This window comes from Gorilla gorilla, chromosome 20 (genome assembly GCF_029281585.2).
Source record: "Gorilla gorilla gorilla isolate KB3781 chromosome 20, NHGRI_mGorGor1-v2.1_pri, whole genome shotgun sequence".
Lineage (NCBI taxonomy): Eukaryota > Metazoa > Chordata > Mammalia > Primates > Hominidae > Gorilla > Gorilla gorilla.
Window position 1 is genome coordinate 20,576,520 of NC_073244.2, and position 22,831 is coordinate 20,599,350.

Here is a 22,831-nt window from a genome sequence, read left to right on the forward strand (position 1 = left end):
ACAGACTGCCTGAGAGAATGCAGGGCTTTATGCAGCCTCCTGGGTCCTTCCAAATTCTTTTTTTTTTTTTTTTTTTCCATTTGAAAGTGAACAGGGATCACTGGCCAGAGCGTGGGATCTGGGCTTGTCCTCAGGGTGGGGTGCCAAGTTGGGGGTGGGGGTGGGAAGTTAACACAAGCCCTGGGGCTTCAGGAAACATCTGGAAACAGGCTGAAGTCACGGAGCTGAGCCTCCAGGCTCCTTGTGGGGAGAAGCTGTTCCCCCAGACACCTCAAGTGTCTAACTCAGGAGGTGGGCAGATGGGTGGAGCTGCTGAATGAATGTTTCTCAGGAGCTGGGTGGGGTTGGAGGATTGCAGAGGGTGGGGTGGGGGTGTGTGTGTGCAGATACTGGAATTCCTGAGGAGACATGTATAGTTGGAAACAGTGTATTGCCTGTATACTACTTGTTTCAGAGAATATATGTATATTTTTACATTGAGACAGAGTCTCCCTTTGTTGCCCAGGCTGGAGTGCAATGGTGTGATCATAGCTCATTGCAACCTCTGCCTCCCAGGTTCAAGCAATTCTGCCTCCGCCTCCTGAGTAGCTGGGATTACAGGCATGCACCACCCCACACCTGGCTAATTTTTGTATTTTTAGTAGAGACAGGGTTTCACCATGTTGGCCAGGCAGGTCTCGAACTCCTGACCTCAAATGATCCTCCCGCCTCAGCCTCCCAAAGTGCTAGGATTACAGGTGTGAGCCAACGTGCCGGGCCTGGAGAATAGTTTAACAAAATCTCCCAGCCAGGGGTGGGGGATCCACAGAGGACAGAGCTGGAGAATCCCTATCCAAATACTGGTGTGGGGATGGTTTCTGGAGAGGCTGGCTGTGTGGTCTTGGTCTGAATGTGACAAAATACCTCCGAGAAGCCTCTGCCCCTGACTCACCCAGGCCACACTCATCACCTTGTCACCTCATGTTTGAGTTCTCCACACAGCACTTGGCACCTTCTGATAAGGCATGTTTGTGTAAGGCCCTGGCTCTCCCCTGTAACCCCTGGCCCTGGGGAGGGTCTCTGGATACTTGTGGAACGAGTATGTGTATGTTTGATAGAGGTCACTGTCTTATGGAGCACACAGGACAGACTCAGGCGTTCAGCCGCATAATTGATGCCTGCCCTCAAAAGTCACTGCAACTGATCAGGACGAGGATGCTTGCATGATCTCGGGGTGTGCGGCCATTCTATGGGACTGGCAGGTCTGGCTTTGAGTGTGGGTCCTGAGCTTATAGCATATCCTTGATGATAGTAGCAGAGGGTTCTGCTCTTCCATGAACTGGGCTCATCTTTTGCTGCTGTGGTGTTTGGCCATTCCTTTTTTTTATTTTTGAGACAGGGTCTCACTCTGTCGCCCATGCCGGAGTGCAGTGGCACGATCATGGCTCCCTGCAACTCCAACTCCTGGGTTCAAGGGATTCTTGTGCCCCAGCCTCCCAAGTAGCTGAGACCACAGGTGCATGCCATCACGCCCAGCTAATTTGAAAATTTTCTGTAGCGACGGGGTCTTGCTATGTTGCCTAGGCTGGTCTTGAACTCATGGGCTCCAGTGATCCTCCTGCCTCTGTTTCCCAAAGTGCTGGGATTACAGACAAGAGCCACCACGCCCAGCAGGTGGCTTGTTTTGAACCATTGACACATCAGAATCTAGGAACTATGGTGTCCTTTTTACTCCTTCCCTTCTCTGTTCCCTCCCTGGTCCAAGCACCTGAGTCTCTGCCCTGAGTTGTTTCCAAGCCTCTCACCGCTGTCTCTGAAGCCACATTTGCTCCCTTACTGTTCCTCTGTCCCCAGCAGGGAGATGATTCTTCAAGAAACCAAAGCAGCCTGTGGCACTCCAGCGATTCCTCATTGCTCAAGGGTAAAACCTAAAGCACTTGTCTTGGCTCTGCTCCAGCCTGCTGCTTAGCTGCTCCCCCTAAAATTTACTCTGTTCCAGCCTCCGGGTGTCACCCGCTTCCCCAAAGCTCTGTGCTACCCCAGGGCCTTTACATTCCCCGCCAGGGAGCCTCATGCTGGCCCTCAGCTGAAATCCCATTTCCTCAGCAGGGCCTTCCCGGGCACACCCACTGTGGCCCTCTGGGCCCTCTGCACCGCTGTCTCCTCTCCACAGCTCCTGGTACATCGTGACCCCATATTATGTAATAGGTGCTTTGTTCATGTCCCCTTGAGCACCAGCAAGCCTAGGGGGTGGGGGGGATGGCCTCTCTCAGTCGTGCGCACTGTCATATCCCGGCCCCTGGATCGCTGCCCGCATGCTCTTGTTACACCCGCCTGACTGCCATTCATCACTGAGCCCAGCAGCTGGCACAGGCAGGCCCAACACAGCAAGGGGCACAGTCCGTGTTGGTTGCGTGCATGGCGACTGCAAACTGCACAGTTAGCAGAAAAGGTTTTTGGGAGTGACAGACACCCCTGCACACGGTTGAGCCCTTTGTAGGTCTCCGTGTGACAAGTACATCCCTGCTGTGCTTGGGAAAGGGCTGCGGCTTGGGAAAGGGCTGTGCGGGTTCCCTGGCTTCTCCCTGCTGTCCCCGAGGAACATCGGAAATGGGTCACAACGCAGCAGGTAACTGCAGCCTCCCTCAGGCAGAGCTGAGTGGCTCAGTATTCCATCCAAGGCCTGATCAGAGCTCCTCTGGGCCACATAGAGCCCCCAGGACATGGCTGGACTAGGAGTTGGGACCCTGATCTCCCTTCCTGGCTGGGTCACGCCCGCCATGCCACTGACTCTTGGGGGACCTGCCTGGAAGATGAGGAAGTGATCCATGCTAGCTCGTCCCTGGGGACCAAGTCCTTCTGCACCTGGGGTGGTCACAAATCTGCTTTCAGAAAAATCATGGGGGCGGCGCTGGGGGCTACTCAGCTGGGAAATCATTACAGACATTTCCGATCATAGATCACACTGAAAGTTTTTGGGCATCTAACTCAGAAGGAATTCTAGATTTGGGATTTTTTTTTTTTTGCTCTGAGAAAACTCCACCCTAGGCCAGGTGTAGTGGCTCACACTTGTAATTTCAGCACTTTGGAAGGCCGAGGTGGGCGGATCACTTGAGGTCAGGAGTTCAAGACCAGCCTGGTCAACATGCTGAAACCCCTCTTCTACTAAAAATACAAAAATTAGCCACGTGCAGTGGCACGTGTCTGTAATCCTGGCTACTTGCGAGGCTGAGGCAGGAGAATTGCTTGAACCCGGGAGGCAGAGGTTGTAGTGAGCAACCTCCTGCAGAAATTTTCTTTTTATTTATTTATTACAGAAACAGGGCTCTCACTATCTTGGCCTGGCTGCATGCACTACCGTGTCTAGCCTGGATTTTTCTTTCTATGCTTAGAACCTTTGGTCACTGAAATATTTCTTAAACATTAAGTTTATTTTTTCTTTTCTTTTTTTAAGACGGAGTCTTGCTCTGTTGCCCTGGCTGGAGTGCCGTGTCGCGATCTTGGCTTGCTGCAACCTCCACCTCTGAGGGCGGGTTCAAGCCATTCTCCCACCTTAGCCTCCCAGGTAGCTGGGACTACAGGTGCACACCACTACGCCCAGCTAACTTTAGTATTTTTAGTAGAAACAGGGTTTCACTATGTTGGCCAGGCTGGTCTCAAACTCCTGACCTCAAGTGATCTGCCCACCTTGGCCTCCCAAAGTGCTGGGATTACAGGCATGAGCCACTGCACCCAGCCTAAAAATTAAATTTCAATTTGATCAATATGATAGGGTAATCAGTGCTAACCTTCAGTCATAAACATGTATTAGAATAAGATCCTATGAAGGAGGGGAACAGAAACCAACTTCAAAGCAAAAAGAGAGCAAATGTTAAAGAGCTTATTCATAGCCTCTTATTTTTTTTTAAAGGGATAATGGTAGGTTTAAAATTACTAAAGCATTTAGACTCTAGATAGATTTAACAGAGTCCTGTAAATGTTTATGTAAAATTTTTAATACCGACAGTAGGCCAGAAATGACATCTTTTGCAACTCTTAAAGCTTAGGTAAAAATACTAGTTACAGGTGTGAGCTACCGTACCTGGCCTATTTTATTTTATTTTATTTTATTTTATTTTATTTTATTTTATTTTATTTTATTTTATTTTATGTTTTTTGAGACAGAGTCTCAGTCTGTTGCCCAGGCTGGAGTGCAGTGGCATGAACTCTGCTCACTGCAACCTCTGCCTCCCAAGTTCAAATGATTCTTGTGCCTCAGTCTCTGGAGTAGCTGGGACTACAGGCATGGTGCCACCACACCCGGCTAATTTTTTGTATTTTCAGTCGAGATGAGTTTTCACCATGTTAGCTAGGATGGTCTCAAACTCCTGACCTCAGGTAATCCACCTGCCTTGGCCTCCCAAAGTGCTGGGATTACAGGTGTGAGCCACTGTGCCTAATTTTTTTTTTTTTTTTTTTGAGTCAGGGTCTCATTCTGTCACCCAGGTTGGAGTGCAATGGTGCTATTATTATAGTTCACTGCAGCTTGGGCCTCCTGGGCTTAAGTGATACTCCTGCCTTAGCCTCCTGAGTATGCTAGGACTACAGGTGCATACCACCTACAGCCGGCTACTTTTGTTTTTTTTTGGTAGAAATGGGGTCTTGCGATGTTGCCCAGGTTGGTCTTGGGTCTTGGGTCTTGGACTCTGGGCCTCGAGGGATCCTCCTGCCTTGGCCTCCCAACCATGTGGGTATTTAATGGGCATTTCTTTTTTTTGAGACGAAGTCTCACTCTGTCGCCCAGGCTGGAGTGCAGTGGCGTGATCTTGGTTCATGCCACCTCTGCCTCCTGGGTTCAAGCGATTCTTCTGCCTCAGCCTTCCAAGTAGCTGGGACTACAGGTGCCCACCACCACGTCCGGCTAATTTTTTGTATTTTTAGTAGAGATGGGGTTTCACCGTGTTAGCCAGGATGGTCTCGATCTCCTGACTTCATGATCCGCCCCCTCTCGGCCTCCCAGCGTGCTGGGATTACAGGTGTGAGCCACCATGCCTGGCCCTAATGGGCATTTCAAACTTTACGTGTCCAAAATGGAGCTTCTGATTTTTCCCCTCAAACCTGCATTTCGCCACCCCGTTGGTGGCAGTTCCGGCCTGTTTGTTACCCAGGCCCTAAGCTGTTTGATTCTGCTCTTTCTCTCATGCCTCATGTCCAAATGTCAGCACATCCCTTAGCTCAGCATTCTAGAATTTAACCACTTCTCATCAGCCTCACTGCCATTACCAGGCCTAAGCCAGGGGTTGGCAAACTTAATCCAACTAGCAAAGATCTTAGGCTTTGCCTAAGGGTCTCTGCAGCACTAGTCATCTCTGTCGTCTCTTTTTTTTCTTTTAGAGACGGAGTTTTGCACTGTTGCCCAGGCTGGAGTGCGGTGGTGCGATCTCGGCTCACTGCAACCTCCGCTTCCCGGGTTCAAGCAATTCTCCTGTCTCAGCCTCCCAAATAGCTGGGATTACAGGCACGCATCACCACGTCTGGCTAATTTTTGTATTTTGATAGAGACAGGGGTTCACCATGTTGGCCAGGCTGGTCTCGAACTCCTGATTTCAAGTGATCTGCTCACCTTGGCCTCCCAAAGTGCTGGGATTACAGGCGTGAGCCACCGCATCCAACCATCTCAGACATCTCAGCGGCAGTGATACCGCTACAGTGGCAGCCACAGATGACATCCAGTGAGCATGGTGTGTTCAATACAACTCTATTTATGGACACCGAAATTTGAATTTAATTTTCACATATCACGAAATAGGTTTCTTTGATTTTTTTTTTCCATCCGCTTAAAAAGGTAAAAACGTCATGTATTTTTTAAAAGATAAAACAAAAGTTAAAGCCATTTTTAGTTGGTTCAAAAGCCGGCAGTAGACCAGAGTTGCCCTATCGGCTGTAGTTTGCTGACCCATTTGTCTAAGCCATCATTACCTTCACAGAATTATTTCCACAACCTTTAATTGGACTTTTTTTTTTTTTTGAGATGGAGTCTCACTCTTTCGCCAGGCTGGGGTGCAGTGGTGCGATCTCAGCTCACTGCAACCTCTGCCTCCCAGGTTCAAGCAGTTCTCCTGCCTCAGCCTCCCAAGGAGCTAGGACTACAGGCATGCGCCACCACGCCCAGCTAACTTTTGTATTTGTCACAGAGATGGGGTTTCACCATATTGGCCAGGCTAGTCTTGAACTCCTGGTCTTGAAGACCTTGTGATCTTCCCTCCTCGGCCCCCTAACCTGGCTAAGTTTTTAAAAGTTTTTATAGAGATAAGGGTCTTGCTATGTTGCCCAGCCTGGCCTCAAACTCTTGGGCTCAAGTGATCCTCCTGCCCTGGCCTCCCAAAGTGCTGGGATTACAGGCATGAGCCAGCGTACCTGACCTGCACTCAGCTTTTGGCCTCTTTATAAAATACCGTAGGCCAGGCGCAGTGGCTCATGCCTGTAATCCCAGCACTTAGGGAGGCTGAGGCGGGCAGATCACGAGGTCAGGAGTTTGAGACGAGCCTGACCAACATGGTGAAACCCCATCTCTACTAAAAATACAAAAATTAGCTGGGCATGGTGGCATGCACCTGTAATCCCAGCTACTCAGGAGGCTGAGGCAGGAGAATCACTGGAACCCGGCAGGCGGAGGTTGCAGTGAGCCGAGATTGTGCCGCTGCGCTCCAGCCTGGGCAACACAGTGAGACTCTGTCTCAAAAAAAAAAAATAAATAAATAAATAAATAAACTATACACCTGCCCCCTTCAACTGCCACTCCCTGTCCCCTTTCCTTTCTTTCTTCTTTCCATGTCGCACGTCACCTTTGAACATATTACATATAGTGATTTATTTCATTGTCATTCTTTCTTTGCTAAGATGTGAGTTCCATGCGAGCAAGGATTTTTGTCTCTCCTTCTATAGCTGAACCCCACAGTCCTTAACAGTGCCTGGCATGTGTCAGTGAACAAACAAGCCTCAGTTTCCTTATCTGCAAAAGAGGATGAATACATTGTAAAGGAGATGATTCATGTTGAGGATGAGCCTCCGTGCCTGGCTGGTTGTGAGTGGGCGGGTGGTGTTAGCTGCCGCCGCGTGTATAAGGCCTGCCACGTAGATCCCAGTCTAGGCTCTTTGGCAAGCTGAGCTCATGGGGGTGGACTAACCTGTCTGCTGGACTCGGGCAGTCGGGGGTTGGCCCGGATGAGCTCCTCCGGCTCCTCCAGTCAGTTTGTATCTGCAGGGCTCAGCCTCTGGCCCCCTTCCAGCTTCCTAGTCCGACAGCGCCTTCCTGCCCTGAGTTGGAGAGAGACCCAGGTGTCGTCCCCGCCTGCCACCCAGCTGTGGGTGCAGGGATGCAGTTCTGGACCATCCCCTGGGGGTCTGGGACCTGGGGAGTTGAGTGTTTGGCCTTTACACTGGAGCTCCTTGAGGGCTGGCCCCAGCGGCCAGGAGTGTCAGTTTTTTGGTTTGTTTGTTTTTTAGATGGAGTCTTGCTCTGTTGCACATGCAGCAGTATAGTGGCGTGATCTCAGCTCACTGCAACCTTCACCTCCTGGGTTCATGCGATTCTCCTGTCTCAGCCTCCCCCGTAGCTGGGACTACAGGCCCGTACCACTATGCCCAGCTAATTTTTGTAGAGAAAGGGTTTCACCATGTTGGCCAGGCTGGTGTCGAACTCCTGACCTCAGATGATCTGCCCACCTTGGCCTCCCAGAGTACTGGGATTACAGGCATGAACTACCACGCCCGGCCGCTCCTTTTACTTATAAGGACACTCCTTTCTCTTATTAAGTCCACCTTAAATTCAGGATAATGTCATCTTAAGATCCTTAATTATGTCTGCAAAGACACTATTTTTTTTTTCTTTTTTTGATATGGAGTCTTGCTTTGTCACCCAGGCTGGAGTGCAGTGGTGCGATCTCGGCTCACTGCAACCTCCACCTCCCAGGTTCATAACGATTCTCCTGCCTCAGGCTCCTGAGTAGCTGGGATTACAGGCACCCACCACCACACCCAGCTAATTTTTTTGTATTTTTAGTAGAGATAGGGTTTCATCATGTTGGCCAGGCTAGTCTCAAACTCCTGACCTCAGGTGATCCACCCACCTCGGCCTCCCAGAGTACTGGGATTACAGGCGTGAGCCACCGCACCTGGCCAATTATTATATTTTGTGTAGAGAAGGAGTTTTGACATGTTGCCCAGGCTGCAGGAATTCCCTAATTCCTAAGCAGTCCCTGTGTTAGATGGTCTTGCAGGCACACCCATTTACTAGTTGGAGAAGCAGACAGGCAAAGGCAGGTCTGGCACCGCCCCCTGTGGCGGTGCCTCTCAGTCAGCATTGAGGACACGCCCCTGCTTTTCTAGGCCCATTGGCTGTCTTAGCTTGTGACAGGAAAACATGCAGGAGGCATTGCCACAGCTGTAAACCCTGCCTGGGCCCCCCTGTGGTATGAGTTGCTGATAGACCTTTTGCTCTGGTACAGCCTGGCTGTGTGAGGCTGTGGGGCAGAGGCCAGCGGGCTGGGTCCTCAGGCCAGGCAGAGAGGCTCAGTTCTCAGTGTCTGCTGGAGGATCGCATCCAGGGTGGTGGGTTTTTTGTTTTTTTGTTTTTGTTTTTCTTTTGTTTGTTTTTACCCTTATGTCTTTATTTCTTCCTTTCTTCCTCTTTTTCTTTCCTTTCTCTCTCTCTCTCTCTCTCTGTCTCCCCCTCCCTCCCTCTCTCTCTCTCTCCCTCCCTCCCTCCCTCCCTCTCTCTCTCTCTCTTTTTTTTTTTTTTTGAGATGGAGTCTCGCTCTGTCGCCCAGGCTGGAGTGCAGTCAGTGGTGCAGTCATAACTCAGCCTTGACCTCCTGGGCTCAAGCAGTCCACCTACCTTGGCCTCCCAAAGTGCTGAGATTACAGGCATGAGCCACCGCGCCCGGCCTTTTTCTTTTCTTTCTTTCTTCTTTTTTTTTTTTTGAGATAGCATGTCTTCTGTCCCCCAGGCTGGAGTGCAGTGGTGCAATGATAGGTCACTGCAGCCTTGACCTCCCGGGCTCAAGCAATCCTCCCAGTCTGGCCTCCCAAAGTGCTGGGATTATAGGCGTGAGCCACCGTGCCCGGCCTGCCTTTTCCTTTCTCTGTTGCACATAGCCCTGCTCTCTAGGATGGAGGCGTTATTTTATTGTAGGAGCTTTGGGCCTGAGCAAGCTGGGTGGACACTCACATGGGCACTTCCAGGCTACTTACGTTGGGCAAGGGCTTCCTCGTTCCCAAGCCCCAGTTTTCCAAGCCACTTAACAGGCATCACAGTCTTTTTCTTTTCTTTTTTTTTTTGAGACAGAGTCTCGTTCTGTCGCCCAGGCTGGAGTGCAGTGGCGCAATCTCTGGCTCACTGCAAGCTCCGCCTCCCGGGTTCACGCCATTCTCCTGCCTCAGCCTCCCGAGTAGCTGGGACTACAGGCACCCGCCACCATGCCCGGCTAACTTTTTTTGTACTTTTAGTAGAGACGAGGTTTCACCGTGTTAGCCAGGATGGTCTCGATCTCCTGGCCTCGTGATCCACCCGCTTCGGCCTCCCAAAGTGCTGGGATTACAGGTGTGAGCCACTGCGCCCGGCCCAGTCTTTTTCTTATAGGGCCTGGGTGAGGCCTGGGTGGCGGTCTCAGCATAGTCCTAGGTACAGGGTGAGCATCTGATAGATGTCATGTCTGAATGAAACGGGCCAGATCAGCGTCGCTCTGGGTGGGCCAGTGCTCCTCGGAGGCTCTGAGGGCACAACCCCAGGGATGGGTGTAGGCTGTGGGTGCCACTGAGAATGGGGGGCAGGCCCAGGGCTGAGACCCAGGTTCTCCAACTTCCCACTGTGTTTGTCTTGTGCCATATTCATCCTCTATGAATGGCTGTGGCTGCTCGCCCCAGCCAGGAGCTCGTGCATCCGATGACCATCTTCCAAGGCTGGATTGCTACCTGCTCGCTCGGGGCTCTGCTGGATGGGAACAGCAGCTCCAGCTTCTCCGGGTCCCGGGCTACCGCTGCCTCTGCACCTGGCCCTGGCCTCGGATCCGAGAGCCCAGAGACATTGGCATTGAGACCCTGGCACCTCTCATCTTGCCAGCACGGGTAGAAGACAGGAGCAGAGCGGTCCAGGGACCTGGGAGTGGGAGGTCAGCCACTCTCAGCCCTTCCTCCCCACCCTGGGTGACATTCTGCTTCCACCATGGCGCCTCGGGGAGGCTGGTGCAGCCGCCCCCGGGTGCCACTGAGAAACGAGGTCATACGCTGAGGCCACTAGGGAAGGTGGTATTTCTGGCCGAGCAGGTGTGGCCTGTGCAGGGTTCCTGGCAGCTGAGCCCTAGGTCTTCTCAGCCATCCTGGCATTAGCAGGTTGACTTGATATTTCTGGAAGTGGGAAGGAAAGGGAGCCGAGAGGGCTGAGTCGCTGAGCCGGAGTCCATATGAATGTGCGGAGTCTCTGCATTTGTGATGGGGGCGAGGTGATGGGGGCGAGGTGGCCGGCGTGGCTCTGGGCATGATCGGGCCAGGCCTCCGACCTCTGTGCTGGGCATTGGCTGGACAGGGAGCTCAGGCGATGAATGCAGCAGCGCTTGTGCCTGGCGTGGGGATGGTGAGTGCCCGGCTGGCCAGCTGCAGCACCTGTCAGGCCCTTCGTGTCTTTACCTGGGGCCCTGGTTGCACTGACCAGGGCTCGCACCCCCAGCCAGGCCTCTTGTGCCCCAGACTCGGGAGAAGATGCTTCCTACCAGGGAGTGCAGTCTCCTGCGGGGTCCGAGAGAGCCTGCCGGAGCTTTGAGCTCAACAGGTGGGCTGTGCGGCACCACATCAGCTCTGCAAAGGGGCCCTGGAGGCCCATGTGTGGTGGGGTATGACCTGGCTTTCAACATGCGCGCGTGGTCTTCTGGGCTCTGGGATTTACTGCTTAGATCTTGGCCTCTTCATCTGTGAAACGGAGCTAATGGCTCCTGCTCCCTCCGGCTGCTGCAGGAGAGATGTCTGGGAAGCTGTGGCAGTTCCAGCCCCGGGCAGGGAACGTGAAATAACTGTTGGTCACTGTTCTCACTCATCACCATTAGGCAGGTCACGTCCTAGGACACACAGAAGTTTCAGGTTCATAAGCCATGGGAGATGAGGCCGGCCCAGAATCCAAGCTTCCCCCTCTGGCCCGGGTCTGCCCCTCTTCTGGGGCCGAGAGGGCAGGCAGGCGCTTTGCTGGGTCCTGTGGTGTGGACTCTGCCGCCAGCAAGGCCATTGAACCTGCTTGTTTACAGCCGGGAGAGGACTGGGAAGCACCAGGCTTGGCTTGTTTGTGAAGCTGGGGAAGCCGAAGCTCCAGAGGCCTTCTGTGCATGGCTGTGTGTGCCAGGCCTTCAGGCTGCGCCTCCAGGGGATGAGCAGGAATTGCAGGCTCAGCTCTTCCAGCCTTGGCTCAGGTGGTGCCTGCTCCTCCCTCCTTCCCTGTGCCTCTCATCCCCACACCCACTCCACTCTCAGGCGACACCCACTCTTCACCTCCACATCTGTCCAGAATTTCACTGCTTGTCTCTGCCTTGTGTTTTTTTTTTTTTGAGATGGAGTTTCACTCTGTCACCAGGTTGGAGTGCAGTGGCCTGACCTCTGCTCACTGCAACCTCCGCCTCCTGGGTTCAATCGATTCTCTTGCCTCAGCCTCCTGAGTAGCTGGGACTACAGGCACGTGCCACCATGCCCAGCTAATTTTTGTATTTTTAGTAGAGATGGGGTTTCACCATGTTAGCCTGGCTGGTCTTGATCTCTTGACCTCGTGATCCACCCATGTCCGCCTCCCAGAGTGCTGGGATTACAGGCGTGAGCCACTGCGCCTGGCCTTGTTTTTTTTTTTTTGAGACAGGGTCTTGCTTTGTCCCCCAGGCAGGAGTGCCGTAGTGCAATCAGTCATGGCTCACTGCAGCCTGGAACTCCTAAGCTTAAGTGATCCTCCTGTCTCAGTCCCTGAGGAGTAGGTAGGACCATAGGTGCGAGTCACCACACCTGGCTAATTTTTTATTTTTGTTTTTTGAGATGGAGTCTTGCCCTGTGGCCCAGGCTGGAGTGCAGTGGTGTGATCTCGGCTCATTGCAACCTCTGCCTCCTGGGTTCAAGCGATTCTCCTGCCTCAGCCTCCTGAGTAGCTGGGATTACAGGTGCCCACTGCCATGCCCAGCGAATTTTTTGTATTTTTATTTATTCTTTTTTTTTTTTTTTTTTTTTAGACAGAGTCTCACTCTATTGCCCAGGCTGGAGTGCAGTGGCGCAATCTTGGCTCACTACAACCTCCATCTCCTGGGTTTAAGTGATTCTTGTGCCTCAGCCTCCCAAGTGGCTGGGATTACAGGTGTGTGCCACCACACTTGGCTAATTTTTGTGTTTTTACATGGGGTTTTACCATGTTGGCCAGGCTGGTCTCGAACTCCTGACCTCAGGTGATCTGCCCACCTCAGCCTCCCAAAGTGCTGGGATTACAGGTGTGAGTCACCATGCGTGGACCCAGCTAATTTTTATAAATACTTTTTGTAGAGGCAGAGCCTTGCTATTTTGCCCAAGCTGGTCTTGAACTCCTGGGCTTAAGTGATCATCCTGTCTCAGCCTCCTAAAGTGCTGGGATTCCAGGCGTGAGCCACTGCGCCCAGCCCACTTTTCACCTCTCTATAGCTCCCTCTTTGCTCCCAGCTTCTGCGCTCACTCCTCCAGTCTGTTCCACCCAGCAGTGGCAAGCAGGTAAAGCTGGGGAAGCCCAAGTCTTGAACCTGAGCCAAGTCTCATCCCTCCTCTGCTCAAGAACCCTCTATGGCTGCCACTTCACTCAGAGTAAAAGCTAACATCCTCCCTGTGGCCCACAAAGCCGTGGCACAGACCGCCACATCACCTTTCTGCCCTCACCTCCTCCCACTCTCTCCCTGACTCACTCTGCTCAGGCCACACAGGACTCCTTCCTGCTCAGCCACGCTAGGTATGGTCCAGCCTCAGGGCCTTGGCACTTACTGTTCCCTCTGCCTGGACTGCACTGGTTCCCCCACTGTCTACTGGCCTTTTTTCACACGCCCCTTTCTCAGAAAGGCCTTCCCTGACCACTCTCAAATGGCCATCCTCTTGGAGGCTGCAGTGAGCCGAGATCGCGCCACTGCACTCCAGCCTGGGCGACAGCGAGACTCTCTCTCAAAAAAAAAAAAAAACAAAAACCAAAAAAAACCACATTCTGACCTCCCCCACAACCTTCTAGTTTTGTTCACAACTCTTGGTGACAAAACATGCTATGGCTATCTGCCCCCACCCCCTGCTTCCCCAGCATGCACAGGCTAGAATTCAGGTCCCATGAACCCCAGAGGCTGGCTTGGTTTTTTTCACTGCCATATCCCAGGAGCTGGAACAGGAGCTGGAACAGTGCCTGGGGTGTGGGAAGGAGGGAGGCAGGAATGAATGAATGGATAAGTGAATGCAGGCTCCCTGAGCTATCTTGGCTGGTGGCAGGGCCAGGGTTAAGGTCCCATTCTGCACCAGAGCTGTCTCCCTCCCTGACATCGGCTTTGGGACAGTTCCTGAGCCGGCTGCTGCGGGCGCCCTTCCACCAGGCGGGAGTGAGGCTGTGCGGCCACAAGGGGGCAGTGGGGAGCGTCGCAGCCTCCGCCGCTTGCAGCCATCCCGGTGGTGACGGGTCAGCTCGGCCTCTGCACCGAAAGTATCTCGCTATTGTTAGGGTTTGGGTTCACTGTGACCAGCTGGGCGAGGCATCAGTGCACCAGCTCTCTGGCCCTGGCTTCCTGTGGATGGGCCCCTTCAAGAGCATGGTCAGCGTCCCAGGAGAAGGGGCCTGTGGATCCTGCCAGGGTTTGTTCCCCTTGTGCACCTGGCATGGCTGTTCTGCTAGTGTTGGTCTAATCGTATTTATTTATTTATTTATTTTGAGACAGGGTCTTGCTGTGTCGCCCAGGCTGGAGTGCAATGGCATAAACTCAGCTCACTGCAACCTCCACCATCCCGAGTTCAAGCAATTCTCCTGACTCAACCTCCTGAGTAGCTGGGATTACAGGCACACACCACCATGCCTGGCTAATTTTTGTATTTTTATTAGAGACGGGGTTTCACCATGTTGGGCAGGCTGGTCTCGAACTCCTGGCCTCAGGTGATCTGCCTGCCTCGGCCTCCCAAAGTGCTGGGATTACAGGTGTGAGCCATAGTGCCCCACCTAATCATATTTATTCTTTTTTTAAATTTTGAGATGGAGTCTTGCTCTGTCTCCCAGGCTGGAGTGCAGTGGTGCGATATCAGCTCACTGCAGCCTCCTCCTCCTGGGTTCAAGCACTTCTCCTGCCACAGCCTCCTGAGTAGCTGGGATTACAGGCATGCACCACCACGCCTGGCTAATTTTTGTATCTTTGGTAGAGACGGGGTTTCGCCATGTTGTCCAGGCTGGTCTTGAACTCCTGACCTCAGGTAACCCGCCCACCTTGACCTCCCAAAGTGCTAGGATTACAGGCATGAGCCACCGTGCCCGGTTATCATATTTATTCTTTTTTTTTGAGATGGAGTCTCGCTCTGTCGCCCAGGCTGGAGTGCAGTGGCGCGATCTCGGTTCACTGCAAGCTCTGCCTCCCGGGTTCGCGCCATTCTCCTGCCTCAGCCTCCCGAGTAGCTGGGACTACAGGCACCCGCCACCACACCCGGCTAATTTTTTGTATTTTTAGTAGAGACGGGGTTTCACCGTGTTAGCCAGGATGGTCTCGATCTCCTGACCTCGTGATTCACCCGCCTCGGCCTCCCAAAGTGCTGGCATTACAGGCGTGAGCCACCACGCCCGGCCTATATTTATCCTTAATAAGATTTATCCTAAACTGGGGATGATTACGGTAACCCTGTCAGATGGCAGCTGGGGACAGCACACTTTGCCATGAGGAAATGGAGGTTCAGAGAGGTTGGGTAACTTGCCCAGGGCCACACAGTCAGGAAATGGGCAGGTCTGCTTCTCTGGGTTGTTCACCCACCAGGCGGGCGCGTTCCCAGGAGCTGTGACAAGTGCTTAGACAACGAGAGCCCCCCTTTTCACTCCTCCTGCCCCCATTAGTAATATCTTCATGATCACAAAGACAGTGAAGACAGGGGCTCTGTTGCTTGCGGCACTCCCCTCCGGGCTTAGGAGGCACAAACCTCGCCCCTGCTCCCTCTTGCAGGGTGCGCTTCGCGCCGCACCCTATGTCTTGGCTCTTGGCCCTGCCCTGACCTCGTGCTGCCACGAGTTGCTGTTGGCTGGGCCCGGGAATCTTGGGCCTCCTGGTGAGAATTCCTCTCAGGCTAGTGGAACTGTCATCACAGAGCCACAGGCCGGCAGAGCCACCAGCCTGTGCCCCAGGCCAGAGCGCCTGCCTGTCTGCCCGTTCCTGCCCTCTCCCTGCCCGTCGTGCCTGAGGCTATGGGGTCTCACCCCTTGCCCGTGGCCAGTGCTGGGACCTCGCTGACACCAGTAGCCCCCCTCCCACAGGTATCCCTTCATCCACCCAGAGCATCTCAGCCCCTCCCAGCCCCTCCGAGTGGCTCCGTGGGCTTCCTCAGGAGGTCCTGCCTGTCCTCCCTGCCTCACCGCTTCTCCTGGAGATGGGGCCAGAGCCTGCCACCTCCCCGTCTGTGCTCAGGATCCCCTGCCTGGGGCTCTGTTCAGCAGCTGCCTGTACCCTCTGCAGCCCTGGGCTTCCCCTGGGAGCCTCTGCCCCCTGTTGGCCTCAGGCCTAGGCAGGCGTGTGTGTGTGTGTGTGTGTGTGTGTGTGTGTGTGTGTGTGTGTGTGTGTGTGTGGCAGGCACAGAGCAGAGGTTGGGGTGGCAGTGGGGTGTGGGGCGTGGAGTCCTCGATGAGGTCTCACATTAGGCCCTCCCTCTGAGGGGTGGGGAACCTCTCCTGCTCCTCCCACCCGACTTTTTATTTTGATGGGTATGTGGGGCCTGTTTGTTACCCCTCACCCCTTTAAACAATAATTTATTGAGGTGAAATTCATGTAACATGAAACTAACCATTTAGAAGTGAACAGTGGCATTGAGTGCACGTGCATCATTGTGCAGCCTCCACCTCTGTCTCGTTCCAGAACATTTTCCTCACTCTGAAAGGAGACCGGGTACCCAGCAGCAACCACTCCCCATTCCCCCCGCCCAGCCCCTGGCCCCTCCAATTTGCTTTTCTGTCTGTCTGCTCTGGGCATTTTGCATAGATATGGGACCTTTGTGTCTGGCTTGTTTCCTAGCGTAACTTATTTCTTTTACCCCACCTGGAATATCTTATTTAACTTTCTTACTTAGAAATAATTATAGGCCGGGCCAGGTGGCTCACGCCTATAATCCTAGCACTTTGGGAGGCCGAGGTGGTGGATTGCCTGAGCTCAGGAGTTCGAGACCAGCCTGGGCAACATGGTGAAACCCCATCTCTCCTAAAATACAAAAAATTAGCTGGATGTGGTGGTGTATGCCTGTAATCCCAGCTACTCTGGAGGCTGAGGCGGGAGAATCGTTTGAACCCGGGAGGCGGAGGTTGCAGTGAATCGAGATCACACTGCTGCACTCCAACGTGGGCGACAGAGTGAGACTCTGTCTCAAAAAAAAAAAAATAAAATAAAATAAATTGTAGAGACACAGGGAATTGCAAGAATAGTACGGAGAGGCCTCCTGCTCCCCCCAGAGCCTCTCAGTCCTCTCTCTAGGAGGAGATGGCCGACGAGCTGGGGATTTGGGGCAGGAAATGGGAGATGGACGGCCATCCCACTGAGGACTCATCCTGCCCAGGTGGCCCTAGCCTTGGGCATTCCTGTCTGCAGGGGCCCCTAGGCGCCACCTTGCAGCCCGGGCTTACCTCCTTGCAGGTTTGGGCGTCTCCTCTCCTTGGGCCTCAGGCTGGCCTGGGCACCACTGCTGCAGCTGTGAGCGTGGCCCCTCTCTCGGCTACCCCCTCCTGCTGCAGCCCGGCGTCCTCTCCCAGCAGCTAGCTGGGACCCTGATGGCCGTACTCTCCCTCTTGGGCCCTGGTTTGGTGCCCAGGTTGGGGGGAGCAGGGTAGGATTTCACCCCTCCCACTAGCAGCTGGCTGGACCGGGAGAGGGGCTGGTTGTATTTTAAGCTGTTGAGTGGTTCAGCAGGAACTCGGAGGCCTTCTCTCCCTGTGGACGCTGGGCTGCCTTCCTACAGGCCACACGGGCTTGAAAGCGTGTGGGCACTGCCTGCCTGGGGCCCAGGAACTATTAATATACCTGCAGCCACAGGGCAGGCCCCGTGCCCGCCCAGGGCCCTGCTGTGCTAACCCTTTCCCGTGCATCCCGCCCTGTGTCCTCTGTCCCTATCCTACATATCCCCTTGGTGGGGCCCAACGTCCTGCGTGGTGTGACCGAGCTCTTTTTTCTGGCCCTTCCATGTGCCAGCTCTTTGGCCTTGTTATCGCTGTGGCTCGGAGGAGTTCAGTAACCTTCCCCTAGAGGCCACAAGGCCAGGCAGTGCCTGGAGTTGACAGCAGGGACTCAGGAGGCCCCATGGGCCAGGATTTCCTGGCTGCTGGGCCCATTCCCACCCTCCTGTCCAGGAAGTGGGGGCGAATGTGTCATAGCTGGGGAAATAGGCCCCCATGTTGTGGTGACTGCCAGGCCAGCAGGGGAGTGGGGATCTGAACCAAACCCACGGGCAACAATGCCTCCTATCCCATAGGGTGCCTCCCATCTGTCAGGGGTCACCTAGTGTACCCCATGCATTGTCTCAGGAGACCGTCACAGTCCTGGGAGGTAGTCTGCTTCCTACCTGCCCCCTTCTGAGGCCTAGAGAGAGGTGACATGCCTGGGGTCCCCCAGGGACTACAAGGCAGGGCTGGTTACGGTTCCCGAGTGCAGGCCACCAAGCCCCCTTGTCTCCCACTGTCGTTGGGAATGTGCAGGAGGGGTACCCAGCTTCTCTGGCTTGACCGTGGTGCCCTCATCTTCAGAGTGGGCCCTAGCTGCTGTGGCCCGGTCTCCCTGGGCTCTGGGTGGGTAGGCCTGCCCTGGGATGGCCCCAGCCCAGAGGTTTGTTTGTGAGCGTTGTGTCCTGCTCCTTTTCCTCAGGCAGCCTCTGGGGGCCCCCGCTGGGTTTCTGTGGGTAGGAAGGGTCCCCCAAGAATTGCTGGCTGGTGGCTGACTTGGGATCAGGCCTGCCTGCTTGCCATGACCCCTGTATAATAGGATTGCACTGACCCCTGCAGAGGGTGGGTCAGATCCCCGGGGGCTGCCTCCCTCCAGCCCTGCCCCTCTGCACTCGCATTGTTCATCACTGGCCTGGGGGCTCAGGGAGGGCTGGGCCAGACTCCTCCCTCAGGGGCTGGCACAGGCCTGGCTCTTGGACGCAGGAAGCGCCGGGCTTTAGTGGGGCGCAGGTCCTGGGTGAGGGTGCAGTGTTTGGGCTGACTCAGTGGAAAGCCTGCCCCACAGGTGGCTACAAGGTGAGAAGTGGGTGGGGAGGAAGGTTGGGGAGACCTCATCAGCCCAAGCTGGAGGCGGTTGCCTAAAACTTCCACACACCCCGATCCTTCCCACACTTCGAGAGAGGCTCTCTGCACCCATAACTCCAGAATCTGTCACCTCCCTGGTAACACAAATGCACAAGGAAAATAATCCAAAGTGTCTCTTACAGCTCAGAAGGGGAAATGGATGATCTGTCTCGCGGATTCTCAAAATAGCTGGGATTTCTCCAAGCCCAGTGAACTCCCTAGGCCTGAGCTGCGGGCCGGGGCCTGCACAGCCCGCTGGCCTCTCACTCTCCTCCAGCCACTGGCTCTGTGCAGGGCGGGGGCTGGGAGGTGTTGTCATGCCTGCCCCTGGGGCTTTCCCTGTGCTGGTGCCGTTGAGGGGCTGTGACCGCTCAAAAGCTGCTTTCAGGGCAGCCTGGCTCCCCGGGGAGACTCCCAAGCCCCCCCTCAGAGAAGGTCTGTGGCATGGCTCCTGGGGGGCGCAGTCTGGGGCGGTTTTATATTTAGCTGGGCTGTGGCTGTGGTTGCCACTCGGGTTACATCTGGCATAGAAGTCGGCAGTGCCAGGGCCGGCACGGGCTCCTTTCCAGCACCGCGGCAGAATTTGATCGCGCTTGCCCGGCCCAGGGCTGCTTCCCGTGGGGAGGTTGGTGGTGGGGGCTGACGGCCGGCAGCTGGGGCTGCTGGCCACCGTGGGCAGAGCCGAGTGGCAGGGCTGGTGGCAGGCGGCATGGACTTGAACTTGAGCTTGTTGGCCCGGGAGGCCACCCCAGGCCTCCTCCCTGGCCTCAATGGGCTCCCCAGGCCCACACCCCCAAAGGTGGCCAAGAAACCTAAAAAGGCTGTTCTCTTCTTCGAGGTGGAGATTCTGGATGCAAAGACAAGGGAGAAGCTGTGTTTCTTGGACAAGGTAGGACTGGGGCGTGGGCTGCACTGGGCCAAGGGCACTGGGCCCGGGACCCCAATCCTTATAACCCAGGAGCTGTCCAGTGGGGCCCTTTGTGCCCCACCCCCTGCCCTATGGAGAGGTATGCCCTCACTTGGGGTAGGGTGGATAGCCATGTCCCCTGGGTGTGGCGGGGAAATGGAGGCACAGGAGTCTCAGTGGACCCTGCGGGGATTTTGGTCCTGGGAGGGCGGTGGAGGAGTGAGCCTTGCCCCTGCTGAGGCCGGGCCTGGGGGAAGGGGCTTGTGCTGTCCGTGGGGAGGACAGAGGGCCTTTGCTCCTGGGAGAGTCATGGGTGAGGAGTGGAGAGGAGGGGCAGAGAAGCAGGCTCGCCTTCCCATGCTTAATCTGCCACTAGCCGGGCTGGGGGCCTGCTGGCTGAGGGTAGAAGTGGAGCCCCAGACCCCTGCTGTCACTGCACTGGCAGGGCCCTCGGTGGTCCTTCCCTGACTGCAGGCAGAGGCCTGGACCCCAGCCCTTCCCCCTTCCCATAGCTGCAGCCCAACCCCCAGCCTGCCATCCCCTTCAGTACCTCCCCATCCTGAGTCTGGGCTCCCCGCAGAGCTGACGTCCCTGCGCCTGTGCTTCCCCCAGGTGGAGCCCCACGCCACCATTGCGGAGATCAAGAACCTCTTCACTAAGACCCGTGAGTTCTAGGCCCGGCCACACTGCCCCTGCAACCCCTTTGACCAGGGACCTTAGGGTGGGAGGGATCCCATCCTGCACCCCTCTCCCAGGGGCCTGCAGAGATGCCCCAGTGTGGCCCAGGCTTCTGGGGCATGACTGGGGCAGGCGCCCCCACGTGGCACTCTGCAGGAACGCCCTTGCTAGGCTCTGGGAAGGACAAGATCCTGCTTCTGCCCGCGCTCTTCTGGCCTGTGTCCTGAAACTGCACAAGCCTGAGGCTTTGCCCCCAGGGGGGAGGAGCTGTGGAGTCCTGGGGTCCTTGCACCCTGGGAACCCTGAGAAGCTGGCACAGCGGCTGGGCAGCGGACCGGCTGAGCCCTGCCAGGCTGTGGGCTGTAACTGCCCTGTTCTCCCCGCAGATCCGCAGTGGTACCCCGCCCGCCAGTCCCTCCGCCTGGACCCTAGTGAGTACAGCTGTCCACTCGGCCCGCCCCCTGGGCTCCTGGGTGGCAGTGGGAGAAGGCCCGGGTAGCCCCTGAGCTCTGGCCCGCCTCTCTGCAGAGGGCAAGTCCCTGAAGGATGAGGATGTTCTGCAGAAGCTGCCCGTGGGCACCACGGCCACACTGTACTTCCGGGACCTGGGGGCCCAGATCAGCTGGGTGACGGTGAGTTCTGACCCTACCCACGGCCTCTTTTCCCGTCAGCCACATTGGGTGACTCATCTTGGCCCCCTCTACTCTCAGGTCTTCCTAACAGAGTACGCGGGGCCCCTTTTCATCTACCTGCTCTTCTACTTCCGAGTGCCCTTCATCTATGGCCACAAATATGACTTTACGTCCAGTCGGCATACAGTGGTGCAGTAAGTGGGGCAGGCGGGAGGAGGGTAGGGGAAGGCAGAAGACCTGCCGGACCAGCCCCAGCTGAGCCTGCTCCCCCCGACCAGCCTCGCCTGCATCTGCCACTCATTCCACTACGTCAAGCGCCTGCTGGAGACGCTCTTCGTGCACCGCTTCTCCCATGGCACTATGCCTTTGCGCAACATCTTCAAGGTGAGAGCCCGTCCCCGCCTCACCCCTAAGCCCCGCCTCACCCCTAAGCCCCGCCTTTCTGCCCCACCCCGCCCCGCCCCCACCGAGCCCTACCCCAAGGCCCTTCCTGTCTGCCACTACGCCCCAGCAGAGCCCTACCCCTAGGCCCCGCCTAACCTCCCCAGCCCCGCCCCCGCAGAGCCTCTAAACCCCGCCCGTCCTCCCCAGCCCCGCCCCCGTCGCGCCCCTAGGCCTGCCTATCCACCCCAGTCTCACCCCTAGGCACCGCCTATCCCCCCAGCCCCGCCCCTGCAGAGCCCCGCCCCAGTTTCACCCCTAGGCCCGTCCTGTCCACCACGCCCTCACAGAGCCCTGCCCTAGCCTCACCCCTTGGCCCCGCCTATTCTCCCCAGCCCGGCCCCAAGGCCCCTCCTGTCCTTTCCCACCATGCTCCCAGGCCCCTTGGGATAAGACATGGGCAGAATCTGCCTTGTCCGGTGCTGGCCCAAGTCCCATCCCTGCCCTGCTCCCTTTCAGAACTGCACCTACTACTGGGGCTTCGCCGCGTGGATGGCCTATTACATCAATCACCCTCTCTACACTCCCCCTAGTAAGTGGCCTCAGACCATCCTTCCCTCCCTCACGGTCCCCACCCAGCGGGTCCTCCCCTCATGGGCTCCCCTCCCTGCTTCCTCTTCAGCCTACGGAGCTCAGCAGGTGAAACTGGCGCTCGCCATCTTTGTGGTAAGGAGGCTGGGTGTGGGGACGGGGTCGGGGGAGTCTGGGCGGCCCTAGGCTGATCCTGCTTCTCTGACAGATCTGCCAGCTCGGCAACTTCTCCATCCACATGGCCCTGCGGGACCTGCGGCCCGCTGGTGAGTGCCTGCTGGGGGCAGGGGGACAGCTGGGCTGGGTGAGGGGGTCTGACTTTCTCCTCCTGTCCTGCCTGCCAGGGTCCAAGACGCGGAAGATCCCATACCCCACCAAGAACCCCTTCACGTGGCTCTTCCTGCTGGTGTCCTGTCCCAACTACACCTACGAGGTGAGGGGCTGCCTTACCCCTCTCTGCCCTGGGACTTGGGGTCCCATGTGGAGGGACCAGCCCCTAGGAGGGGGCGCCTGGCTGGGCAGCTGCTTTTGCCGCCTGCGCCGGGAGCATTGGGAGGTGGAGACCGCGGCCTCTGCTGTGGTGGCCGGGAGGCGTTTGCCGCTGGGCTTCCGACGTATACAGCCCCGCTTCCGCTGGAATTGGGTTCCCATTCCTGACTCAGAAAGCAGGGGCGGCGGGAGGTGGCTGGCTGAGTCCAGGACAGCCACATACACGGGTTGCGAGGGTGGCGGAACAGCGGGCCTTGCCCAGCCCTGCCCACGCTCACTCTCCGCCCCTGCCCACAGGTGGGGTCCTGGATCGGTTTCGCCATCATGACGCAGTGTCTCCCAGGTGAGCCTGCCGCCCTCCCTCGGCGGGGCCCTGCCCCTCCGGGCCGGCAGCCCCTCCCTGACGCCCGTTCTTTCCTGCAGTGGCCCTGTTCTCCCTGGTGGGCTTCACCCAGATGACCATCTGGGCCAAGGGCAAGCACCGCAGCTACCTGAAGGAGTTCCGGGACTACCCGCCCCTGCGCATGCCCATCATCCCCTTCCTGCTCTGAGCGCTCACCCCTGCTGAGGCTCAGCTCCTCACCCCAGTGGCATTCTGGGGGAGGAGTGGGGCCCACAGCTCTCCAGCACCCGGAATAAAGCCCGCCTGCCCCAGTCGGACTCGGGCTCTGTTTCTTT

The 22,831-nt window shown here is 56.1% G+C and overlaps 1 protein-coding gene across 4 annotated transcripts in view; it reads left to right on the plus strand.

Moving 5' to 3' along the window:
- TECR (trans-2,3-enoyl-CoA reductase) overlaps positions 1-22,807 on the plus strand; it is a 37,931-nt gene extending 15,124 nt beyond the window's left edge. For 2 of the 4 annotated variants that reach the window (XM_055371978.2, XM_031004707.3), the window contains exons 2-13: positions 19,314-19,364; positions 19,995-20,046; positions 20,447-20,491; positions 20,589-20,692; positions 20,771-20,886; positions 20,971-21,076; positions 21,593-21,665; positions 21,756-21,799; positions 21,873-21,930; positions 22,009-22,097; positions 22,451-22,496; positions 22,577-22,807. In XM_055371978.2, coding sequence (XP_055227953.1) covers positions 19,314-19,364; positions 19,995-20,046; positions 20,447-20,491; positions 20,589-20,692; positions 20,771-20,886; positions 20,971-21,076; positions 21,593-21,665; positions 21,756-21,799; positions 21,873-21,930; positions 22,009-22,097; positions 22,451-22,496; positions 22,577-22,704 — 912 coding nt within the window. In that variant the 3' untranslated portion in view covers positions 22,705-22,807. Of the gene's footprint in view, positions 1-1,833; positions 1,901-19,313; positions 19,365-19,962; positions 20,047-20,446; positions 20,492-20,588; positions 20,693-20,770; positions 20,887-20,970; positions 21,077-21,592; positions 21,666-21,755; positions 21,800-21,872; positions 21,931-22,008; positions 22,098-22,450; positions 22,497-22,576 lie in introns of all 4 variants that reach the window. The other 2 variants (XM_031004704.3, XM_031004706.3) reach the window with 2 other exon arrangements.
- Positions 22,808-22,831: the final 24 nt, after the last annotated feature.